General features: G+C 37.9%; 1 protein-coding gene across 4 annotated transcripts in view; it reads right to left on the minus strand.

Annotated features, from left to right (window-relative positions):
• ODAD2 (outer dynein arm docking complex subunit 2) overlaps positions 1 to 12036 on the minus strand; it is a 176457-nt gene that overhangs the window by 132912 nt on the left and 31509 nt on the right. For all 4 annotated transcript variants that reach the window (XM_027073694.2, XM_027073696.2, XM_053225438.1 and 1 more), the window contains one exon: positions 11292 to 11436. In XM_027073694.2, coding sequence (XP_026929495.2) covers positions 11292 to 11436 — 145 coding nt within the window. The remainder of the gene's footprint in view (positions 1 to 11291; positions 11437 to 12036) is intronic.

A 12036-nucleotide genomic window follows, 5' to 3' on the forward strand; every position in this document is an offset into this window, starting at 1 on the left:
ATTAACTGAAATTTAAATAAAAACTTGAAAAAATTGCAATTTATCCAAAAGTAATTTGTACATTCATGTAGACCAACCAAAATCCCCAACAGCATTTTTAAGTTTTTTTAAACTTGATTTTCAGTTTTTCTAAAAATGATCTGGAATGGAAAATATGCAAGAAGTAGTTTTAAAATTTTTAAGAAAACTCTCTGGCCAATCAAATATTAAAATATATGAAAGTTACAGTAATTAAAATAGCATGGAACTGGCATGGGCGCATCCAAATAACTCAATGTAATAGTGAAAGATCCAGAAACAAATTCTCACATATGAGATGACTATTCAATAAAGACAGCATGTCAGATCATTAGAAGAAAGAGTATATGAACCAATAATCTGTGTTGATACAACTGACAATCCATCAAAGAAAAAAAAATTAGATCCCTACCTCACACTATACATAAAGTGAAATCCAGTTGGGATCAAGATCTGAACATTTTTTTAAGCTATAAAACTATCAGAAGGAAATAGAAAAAAATTCTGTTCTCTTGGAATGGCTTCAGAAAAACCTTCCCAGCTCCTAAGACACAAAACTCTTAAGTCAGGAAAGAAACAGTCAAAATATTTATTAATGTACAATTTTAAAGTCTCCAAACAAAAGAGCAGATAAAAAGACATGAAAGAGAGAAAATATTCACAAATAATATAACAAAGGACTAATTTTCATTAATAATCAAAAGACAACCACAGGAAAATAGGCAAGGTATCTAATCCAATGGCGTTTAGACTCATGAAAATATTTACCAACCTCATTAGTGATCAGGAATATGCAAATTCACACAACATACATTCTCCCATCCCGATTAGAATTGGCCAAAATAAAACATAAAAAGAGACTGTAGATGAGTGAGAATTTGTACCAATGAATATTATTTTTAGGTAAACTATTTTAATACCCTGTAAAGATTTTAAAGACGATCGATGCCTAGACCCCACTTCAGAACAATCTGTTTAAAACCTCCATGAATGGTACCTGGGCATCAGGGCCCTTGTTTTGTTTTGTTTTTTAGGAGCCTGGCTGATTTCATTCTGTTTGGCATATTACTAATTGAGTGTAAATTGACATTTGCTTTGTGTCAGGAACTATCAAAAACTTTTTCACATAATCCAAGCTTGGTTGATTTATTACTTCTCTTGAAATTTAAAAAATTTCAATGTAGTACCTCTCAAACTTTCCTGGGCATATATTCTTTCTTGTTTAAAATAGCTTTATTGAGGAGGAAATCATATGCAAAAACACTGTACATGTTTAACGTACACAATTTCATGAGTTTGGGCATATGCATACACCTGTGAAGCCATCACCACAATCAAGGTAACAGACACATCCATCACCTCCAAAAGTTTTCTCATGCCTCCTCCCTTTTTGTGGCATTAACACTTACCATAGGATCAAATACTCTCTTACATTTTTTTAAATGCACAATACAGTATTGTTAACTATCAGCACTATGTCGTAGGGCTCTCTAGAGCTTTTTCATTTTGTGAAACTAGAATTTTATACCCATTGAACAACACCTCCACCTTAGAACTATTGAAATTTTAAATGTACCTAGTCTTTGACCCAAGCAATTCCACATCAAAAAGACTCTATCCTACAGAAACAGTATACATATCCAAAGAATACGTAAAAATATTTGTTTCAGCAACACTGTAATAATAAAAATTGACATGGGGGACAAGGGAAAAAGTTATCAGTAAGGGAGCTGGTATGTAAATTATTGATACATACATACATATAATAAGATGCTATGTGGTAATTAAAAGGACTGTGGCAGATATGGAAGATCACCAAGAAAACACGAAATATAAAAAGCAAAATATAGAGCAATATAGTATGACTTCATTTTGTGTATAAAAATTATATATATATGTGTGTGTACGTATATATATATATATATACACACATGTGTATGTGTGTGTGTGTATATATATATATATATGAAACATCTGGAAAAGGTCTTTCCCTTTTATTCTTTGGCATGGCTTAAATATTCACCAAGGGTATGTGTTAATGGGTTATTTTTATAAGATTTTAATATTATTTTTTAATGTTTATTTATTTTGAGAAAGAGAGAGCACTAGCAGGGGAGGGGCAGAGACAGAGGGAGAAAGAGAATCCCAAGTGGGCTCTATGTCATCAGCACAGAGCCTGACTCAGGGCTCAATCCCATGACCGTGAGATCATGTCCTGAGCCAAAACCAAGAGTGAGATGTTCAACTGACTGGGCCACCCAGGAGCCCCCATAAGATTTTAGCACTTTAAGTACCGAAGGGAGATAAGGAAGAACTAGAAGAGAAACACAGGCTTCAGCCATATGTGTCACAGAAATATCAGGAGGCCACACCTACCAGACAGCAGGGGTGGGTAAAGGGGCGCAGCCCTTGCCAGTGGGAAGAGCAAAGGCTAGTGGACCAACATGGACCTGGGCTTTAATGTTTCTCCTACAAATATGCAATTTCTAAAAATGAGTACAACAGAAGTGTATACATGCAAAATGAAAGATCACTTATACCAAATCTGGTACCTTTTACTCCTTAACCCTTACATTTATAAATTCTTCAGTGTGCAAACTTCTATAATAGGACATGACTATGTGTTTTTAGAATAAAAATCAAAGCAGTCTAGGGGCACCTGGGTGGCTCAGTCAGTTAAGCATCCGACTTTGGTTCAGGTCATGATCTTGCGGTTTGTGGGATAGAGCATTGGGCTCTGTGCTGACAGCTCAGAGCCTGGAGCCTGCTTCAGATTCTGTGTCTCCCTCTCTCTCTGCCCCTATCCTGCTCATGCTCTGTCTCTGTCTCTCAAAAATAAATAAATGTTAAAAAAAAAAAAAGGTAAAGCAGTCTAGAGCATTATATAAACTGGGAACTAGGCAACACTACTTTCCTCCAATTTATTTAGCCTCTCAAATCAATTTGGGGGAAAGTGTACTTTGAGGAACAAAAAATAGTGTTGCTGCAAATACATCAGGCAACACATTCCCCCCAAAGATCTATTACATTTCCAGATTACATAAAACTAAACAGAACGTCACATAAAACTTAGATGGCAAAATTCTTTCCAATCAAAAATCTTACGAATAGCTAGATGGGCAATGTGTAATATATAATTATGGTCTAGCTGGGTGAGCTTACAGTATCCATTTATGAATGAATGCATGAATGAATGAATGAATGAATGAATGAATGAGAGAGATAGGGCTTAAAAGACCTCCCTGGAGATTTTTAATATTGTCGTTTTTCAGCAGTTAAGTTGATGTGGTTATATAATGAATGCTAGCTAATGGTGGTATAAACTATTATGATTTAGTAGCATTATATTATTGTACTTATCCAATTATCTTTGCCCTTCTCCACTCTTGTTTATGATAGTCAAGAGGCAAAAATAATTTATAGCTCAAAAACTATAACTAAGGCTATTAGTTTATTTGTGGAGTACAGATTCCTCTGTGGAGATGGGAGCCTCTCCATTATTTTCATTGCCTTCTTTATAATAAAAATAAAAAGGGATAAATTTTTTGTGGGCAATATATAAACATACAAGTTAACACACATCTCAACCCAAATACTTAAATTGTGTTGTCTTACGCTGCATTATTTAAGAAAACATAAATGCAAACTCTGCTAAGTAGGGATTTTTTTAGATGATGCAATTTAAAATATTTGTAATTTCTGGTGTCTGGGTGGCTCAGTTGGTTTAGCATCCGACTCTGACTCAGGTCATGATCCCACGGTTCACGGGTTCAAGCCCCACATTGGGCTCTGTGCTGACAGCTCAGAGCCTGGAGCCTGCTTCAGATTCTGTGTCTCCTTCTCTCTCTGCCTCTCCCCCACTCATGCTTTGCCCCCCCCTTCTCTCTCATATAAACATTTAAAAAAATTTATATAAAATATTCATAATTTCTAACAGATAGTGGGGGTTTGTTTGTTTGTTTTTTCAAGCACAAAACTCCTATGCTTAATGTCATGGAGACTTTTTTTTAAAGTTAACCCACATCAATATAATACCATATGTATTAACTTAAAGACCATTTCTCAGGAAGGTGGTAGTAATTTTCCTTTCTTACTGGCTTTTATTTGCATACATAAACAGTGAACATTACTTCTATTTTTGAAAGATTCTGTTGAGCATGAATAACACCATACTATCACAGTCTTCTCCATCTCTTTAAGTAAAACCTAGCAAAAGAGCACACTCTCATACCGCCTTCCAAAAATGAACATTGAATTCCTTTGTTAAGAAATGCTCTGTTTAATTAGTCTCTTACTTAAATGAAAAAAACCAAGGGAGAGAAAATACGAACATACAACAGCAAGGTCTGCAGGCCCTCTGGGTCCTGAATTTCTTGACAGAAGGACAGAATAACCAGGCAACGGGCAATAAAGATAGAGGCCTGGGCGCCAGCCTGGCCCACAGCCGCCTTGCCTTCTGTGTGGGCCAGAGTGAACTATTTCTCAGCTTTTCCACCAATGAAAAAAGGATCACACTACCTACCCCTCCATACCCAAAACCCGAGTAATGGGAAAGGAATTTAATTAACTATAATTGATTGCAAAGTACATCAAATTCCTGCAATGAAAAATCATATAAGTCCCAATTACCACTTAGAAGAACTTGTTAACCAATTAAGGTAGTTGTGTGTGTGTGTGTGTGTGTGTGTGTGTGTGTGTGTGTGTGTGTTTAATCAGTTCATGAAAGATGATTAAGGAATTGAACGCCACAAAAGTATTCTTTAACAAAGGTTTTGAAAATTTCAAAATGTCTCTGGAGCAAATTCCCTTCCAGAGTGGAAATCTAAAACATGCCAAGGACGGAGCCTGGAGTGTCTCTTGGGAAGGCTTGTGGAATTTCTGAGGTGATTCTTTGAGAAGTTACTGTGAAGTAGGGTCCTGGTCACTGCTAAGCTGGGGGAGCCACCAAGTACCTTCACCTTTCATGGTCTGAGAAATATGAATTTGTGAATACATAACAGAAGAATAATAAGCAAGACCCCCAGCTCACAGGAAAGGTGAAATCAATACCAGTGTTTTATGAATTTGATCACATACGATAAATAAATTAGGAACTACCCCTCACCTACACATGGTGAGGGGGGGGGAGGTAGGGAGAGGATAAATGTGAGGTGATGCCCAGCTGTGATCATAAGCTGCCACTCAGCAGCCGATGAGAGCCATTCTCCATGGAGTGACACATGTTCAGATAACGTCACCATCCCCTGGGACTCAGGAACAATGATCGCATGGTCTCAGATGCAAGAATGATACCACATTTATGAATTTAGATTAAAAAGCCCATCATTCCCTGATTTCATAGCTAGCGCCTTATGGTTTGCGTGTGTAGGAGTTTTCAATTTGGAAGGAAACTTACTTTAAAAATAAACCTTTTTCTCTTTTTACTTCAAACTTTCCTATTCATCTTTCTTTAGTTTTTTTTCCCTACTAGCTGATTGTGTAAAATTACCAAATAAAATGTTACTTTCCTTAAGTATTTTTTTTAAAAAGGCCAATGAAGCAATCTGTTTGTAAGATGGCAAACTAACATTTATGGAAAGACTGTCAGCGTAGCATTGGAATTTTGATCTAAAAATATTGCCTTGGTTGTACTAACTTGAGTGGGAGGCAGCTGCTTTCTGATTAGCTATTAAGAGGTCCTATTTGATCATGAATAAAAAAACCAAACCCAGCCCACATGCCCCACACATTCATTCATTGCCTGGGCTCCTGAAGCAGTAGTTCAATTTCTTTTTTTTTAATTTTTTTTTAACATTTATTTATTTTTGAGACAGAGAGAGACAGTGCATGAATGGGGGGAGGGCCAGAGAGAAAGGGAGACACAGAATCTGAAGCAGGCTCCAGGTTCTGAGCTGTCAGCACAGAGCCTGATGCGGGGCTCGAACTCACGGACCGTGAGATCGTGACCTGAGCGAAGTCGGACACTCAACCGACTGAGCCACCCAGGCGCCCCAATTTCCAATGAATATTGTGAGCTCCAGTCCTTTATTTCCAACTACGGTATAGGAGTTTCTGTTGGGTATTTCACTCTCTTCAAACTTCATCTGCCTCAACCAAAGCCTCCTCATAAACTGGCCTGCTTTCTTTCCCATCCATTTCTTTGCTGCCTCCAAGGACATTATCCTATTTCTTTCCCATCCATTTCTTTGCTGCCTCCAAGGACATTATCCTATTCGAAGCCCCCTTGTCACTGGCCTTCTGCCTCTTCCCACTCCGATTCATTCTACATACCACCTGCTGCTGGACAATGCTTTCTAAAGCATTGCTTTCATCATCCTGGTCCCCTGGCTGGACTCTGATCAAAATCCCAGGTGTAGAAAGAGGCATCCTGCAGGGAGGAGTCACAACTGGGGAAATGGCCCTGGGGATTAACCCTAGATTCTTCCATTATTGCCTGCCGCAAGGACTCAGGAATAAGACCAGCTGAATGAAGCACATCAGAGGAGGGGCAGATGTCTACAAACCTGCTTGCTAATAATCCCCCATCTGAGCCTGGAGCTGATGCCAGGACAACACTGCCATCTTATCCTCAAGTGACAAGGAAATGCCTATGGGGGAGATAAAGCATGATTCTAGACCCAGCCTCTGAAATCCTTTCCAACTACCTAACATCTGACCAACCACATTCTTGGCATCACTCTATAGTCTCCTCAGTTTTCTCTTGGATTTACTTATCGTGTAGTATTGAGTTCCAGACCCAGACCTCCTTCAATCCACATAGAAAATGGATTTCGTAGGCTTGCAACCCTGTGTCCAGAAATTCAGTCTTTAGTTTAATGATACTTACACTAAGGTGTATGAAATGCAGATCTACTTATGGTGACAAACTTTCAATATTTTATCTCACTTTACTGAAGAGAACCTGTTTGTATTAATTTATAACATTTAATACTTGTGACTAATAAATCCACATTTCCAAACAAAATAAAATTCAGCAACTCTCCTCCTATTGCACAAAGAGGTTCTCCATATAACTGACTTAGTAATGGGTAAAGCTTCTGTATCTTTGCAGAATTATTTTCACACTACCTTTACAGATTACTGTGGGACATACACTTGAACCATCTTCCCAGTCGCTGGAATAGATCCAAAGCGAAACATTTTATCGCAAGATTTTAAAGCAGCCCTGGCCAGGGGAGAAAATAATATCCATATAAAGCTAGCAAATACAGCAATAAAATAGCATATCTACAAGGAGAAAGGGAGCAGGAAAAGGAGGAGAGAGGAAAGTAAGGGAAGGTGGGAAAGACGTGAACAGCGCTCTGGCTCAGAAGAAGGAAAAACTGCTCTCAAGGAGCTGAGCGTGAAGAACAGCACAGCACAGCCCAGCCCCTTGGGAACCTCATTCTCTCCCCATCACACTTTCTAAGCGGAGGGCTGGAGAGGCAAGCCTGTGCTCACTGGCTAGGCACCCTGCAAGACACAGCAATGAGTTTAATTCGGTCTTTCCATTCAAGTAACTGACGCGACAGACAAGCTGAACAATAAAGATAACAAGGCAGGATGTAAGTGTTTCTCACTAAGGAAGCTGAAGAAGTGGTTTATTGCTTCATTTAGAATTAGGGCATAGAGTCATCAGTTCCGTGTGTGGGGGGAGGGGAGAAGTTGGAAGGTTGGTGAGTAAAAATGCAAAGTCTTTATTAGTTTAAAAATTAAATTGTGTTCTAAAAATTCAGATTAAAAGAATATATACATACATAAAACTTGTAAGTTGAAATGAATGTATGTCAAAGCCAAATAATTAAATACAAACTCCTTTTACTTACATGCCAAGATCTGAGCTCATAGCTCTGGATAAATAACAAGCTATAGTTCATTGACCTGTTTGGGTATTAATGAGCTCTTCGAATTTTTTTCAGCAATCACTTGGAAAATGGTAAGTAGAAAGTCGGTTCAACATTAACATTTCTCTGCTAGTGTAAGTCTACATTTAAGGCATAATTTTGCAAATTAAAATGTCAGGTGTATTTATTTTGAGATTATCTAGAGACATTCAATTTTGAATTTCTTGGACATTTAATATCCTTTTGTGTCCCCATATAAAACATTTATCTGTGTCAAAAAGCCCAAAGCCACTTGTAGATATACTTTTTCTTTTACTGGCTATGTTAAGAATATCTACCTGTGGGAACTATAATAATTCCCAGCAATTTACTGTCTGGCCAAAAGTATCACATTTGCACATGATTTATTGATGAATAACTTGTGCAAGCTTAAGTAGCACTTCATCAATACATGTTTTCCTTAGCTGTTCTGGGACAGAAACAGTGCATCCCTTTTTGGCCTAATATTATATAGACTTATCCTAAATAGTTGAAAAACTCAAGATAGTTATTCAATAGTCAGGCTATTATGAGAAACTCTCATTGCCATGTTCACTGGGAGCTTATTATTAAGGATGTCGTTCACTACCACACTCACTGTCTGCTCCATTAAGCCCTCAGAGAGAAAATTCTTTCTGCTCTTAGTACCAGGATCAGTTACACACATTGGCAACTGGGCCATTTTTACCTTATGATGGTAAGAGTATTTCCCTCACTGTATTAACTCACTGCATTTCTTCCCTTTTATTGGTTGCTAGAAAATGTGAAGCAAAAATTGAAGGGCCAGCTGTGCAAGTCAAGAAGATTCCATACCATATGTTGTCTACAGTAACAATATGTAGATTTCACTTAATATTCATAATAATACTAAAACATGAGAACATTTCTTTTGCCATCTTGACTGATGAGAAAACTGAAGTTTAGAGAGGTTAGCCAACTCCCTCAAGGCTACTGAGTTAGTAGAACACCGACTCCATTAAAGTCTTTCCAACATGGAAGACTGCTCTGTTAGTCTGCCTCCTGGTCCATCCATGCGTCTTCCCTGTTGAGTCTTTATTTCCTTTGACTAAGGAAATAAAGTTAATAGAAAAGAATTCTTTGGAAAAACACCAGGGCTCTTCCAATCTCCTTCCAAAAAGGTATGTCCAAGCCACAATGTCCATCTGGCTCAAGCTACTTAAGTGTGGGGTGGCAAAGTTCTCTGATGCCATTTTTCCCCCAGAGTGACATGTGCTTTATGAAGACAGGAGAGATCATGGGAAGATCCATGGTTCAGTAAAGGATCAGGAAGGTCTCCTGAGTCTGGACATTGGTGCTATGTGTGCTCAGTGGGGCCACTGTGTTGACTGCATGGTTTGTGTACAAAGACACCTGCCAAGGGGTTGTGCACGACCATGGAGTTTGAACTCCAGCCTGTGCTCCAGATAGGGTTTCTAAATTCCCGACAGAGACATGAATATTCAAGATCAGAGAATAAGAAATCAGAATTCCCTCCCAATTCTGTGGAATTCTTAAAATAGTAAGTTATTCCATGTTTTTTCCCCAAATTTTACTTATATGTTTTTAGGTATTAATGACGACCATAATGGTGAAGAATTTCCATAATAATAAACAGTAAGCCACTTTTTGTGATAAAGATACTAAAAATTTCAGAGGTTTTTCTGTTAAAAAAAATACCCAAACCAGGGGTGCCTGGGTGGCTCAGTCAATTAAGCGTCGACTCTTGGTTTCAGTTCAGGTTCGATCTCACGGTTTGTGAGATTGAGCCCCACACTGGGCTCTGTGCTTGGGATTCTCTCTCTCCCTCTTTTGCTGCCCCTCCCCCCTCTCAAAAATTAACTAAATAAACATTAAAAAAACAAAGTACATCTATTGCAGTAACATGTAAAAATGATCTCCACCTGATAGCTGATAACACTAAAAGAGGCAGACATTACCACAAATAAATGCCAAATGGAAGTCATTTTAAATATTGAAAGATGATATAAAAATATTTACTATTTATAAGATATTATTCTTAAATTAAGTTTTAAATCAAAGCATTAACTGTCTATTCCAATAGTCTTGATTTTTGTTTCATGACAAATACACCAGACACACACAAAAAATTCTTCATTTTGCAATGCATTTTGCATTGACATTGGTCAAATGCATCTTGCATTTTGCAGTGACATTGGTCAAACTGTTAGGAGGTCTTCAAAAGCATAGCCAAGGTGGGCATTAAGGTTTGCTTCACAGAAGCTCATATCCTTTTTTAATGATGAAAATTTCATCTGCTTGCCCAGATTCCAGTTTGGCCATTGAAATCTATGTTGCAATGGAGAATTAGAATACTTTTTCCCAATTTCCCAATTTCTTGACTAAGTTTTCTTGGGATTCAGGATTCAGGAAAACATAGAAATTTTTTTTCTGAGAAATGCAGGGAATTGCAGCTGGGGCCATGCTAAGAAAAGGGGCATATTTTTCTTGCAAAAAGAACTTTTTCAGCTACAATCTTGTGTCCATGCAGAAGACTTGTCGAATTCACAAAAATGTTCACATAAACTATCTTACCTGTCAGCTTGGAAGGACCTCAAAGGCACCAGGAAAGTATCCTTAAGTACTTTGGGAGTCACATACACACCTTTACATATGCAAAGCCACTGGCAAATGCCCTTGGTTCATCTGATCAAAGACCTAGGAAGCTAGAGGAAACTAAGACCTAAGTAAAAATGTTATTTTTACAAGTGCTTCTGAACTACAGCTTTAGACATGGCCTACCTAGACATTATCAATATCAACGACCTATTAACATTCATCTGGGTTTTGGCAAATCATTTGTCTTGCCCTGCCCCCATCCAAGTCTTAAATACATTATATAGACCATTATTATGTAACATGTTTTCACATATGTTGAGAGTAATGGAAATGGACCAATACATATTTTAAGCAACTACAATGTACCAAACACTATGCTGCATCTTTCAAATATGTATTTCCAATGCTAAAGTTATCTTACAGGACAGGTATTAATTTTATTCCATGGGTTAAAAAAAATAAGGCTCAAAACTATAACCAAAAGCCACACTGCTAAGTGACACGGCCTAAAATTTATTTGTAGTACAACTTCAAAACTCCATGCTCTTGCCACCACACCATACCACAAATTGTAAAAGGATGGCAAGTCAATACCTGCTGGTTACTGTGGCCCAGGGGAGAGGGCTGGTACCAGGCAGCCTGGCTGCTCCGTGAGAAGTAACCTTACTATCCTCAGGGTAGTAAGACCTTCCCCTGTGCACACTTAAATAATAACAGGGATTTTTACTACCCTTATTTGAAAGAAACATACAATAAATGTGGAAGCAGAATATACCTTTTTGGGAAAGGAATTAAAATAATCATTGTAAACACAATACAAAAGGTCTGTCTTACCTTTAAATATTTCACCAGCTTCTGAATTTGCCAATATTCTGATGGCAAATCTGCATTTGCTTCCTGACGATCAAGTGGTTCTTCATCTTCCTCACTCTCTGAGGAGCTCTCACTAACGATTTCCTCAATCTTCTCAGTACTCTTACTAAGAACAATAACAACCACCACATAACATAAATATGTTTATGCTACAACATGGAATTGGTTATAATCGTTACTATTTCAGCAATACGAACTTAAGCAACGAGTTCTAGAAGACCTAACACCTTCTTAGTTCTTGATCTTTGTTAAGATCTAAGTGAGGAGATGAATAATTGCGTGCTGTTTTAAGAAAATAGAAACGAACAGGAAATTAGTATATGTCCTATGGCTGTGCTGTACAAAAAGATAGCCACCAGTCATAGTATTTAAATAACTTGTGTTATTTATATGTTTTTATTTAAATGTCTGGGTGACTCAGTTGGTTAAGCGTCCTTCAGCTCAGGTCCATTATCTCATGGTTTGTGAGTTCCAGCCCCACATCAGGCTCAGTGCTGACAGCTCAGAGCCTGGAGCCTGCTTTGGATTCTGTGTCTCCCTCTCTCTCTGCCCCTCCCCGGCTCATGCTCTGTCTCTCCCTCTCTCAAAAAATAAACGTTAAAAAAAATTCAAAAAAATTAGTTCTTCAGTTGTAGAAGCCACATTTCAAGCACTCAACAATCACATGTGGCTGGTGACTACTATACCAGGTAGCTCAGATATAAAC

Source organism: Acinonyx jubatus, chromosome B4 (assembly GCF_027475565.1).
Source record: "Acinonyx jubatus isolate Ajub_Pintada_27869175 chromosome B4, VMU_Ajub_asm_v1.0, whole genome shotgun sequence".
Classification (NCBI taxonomy): domain Eukaryota; kingdom Metazoa; phylum Chordata; class Mammalia; order Carnivora; family Felidae; genus Acinonyx; species Acinonyx jubatus.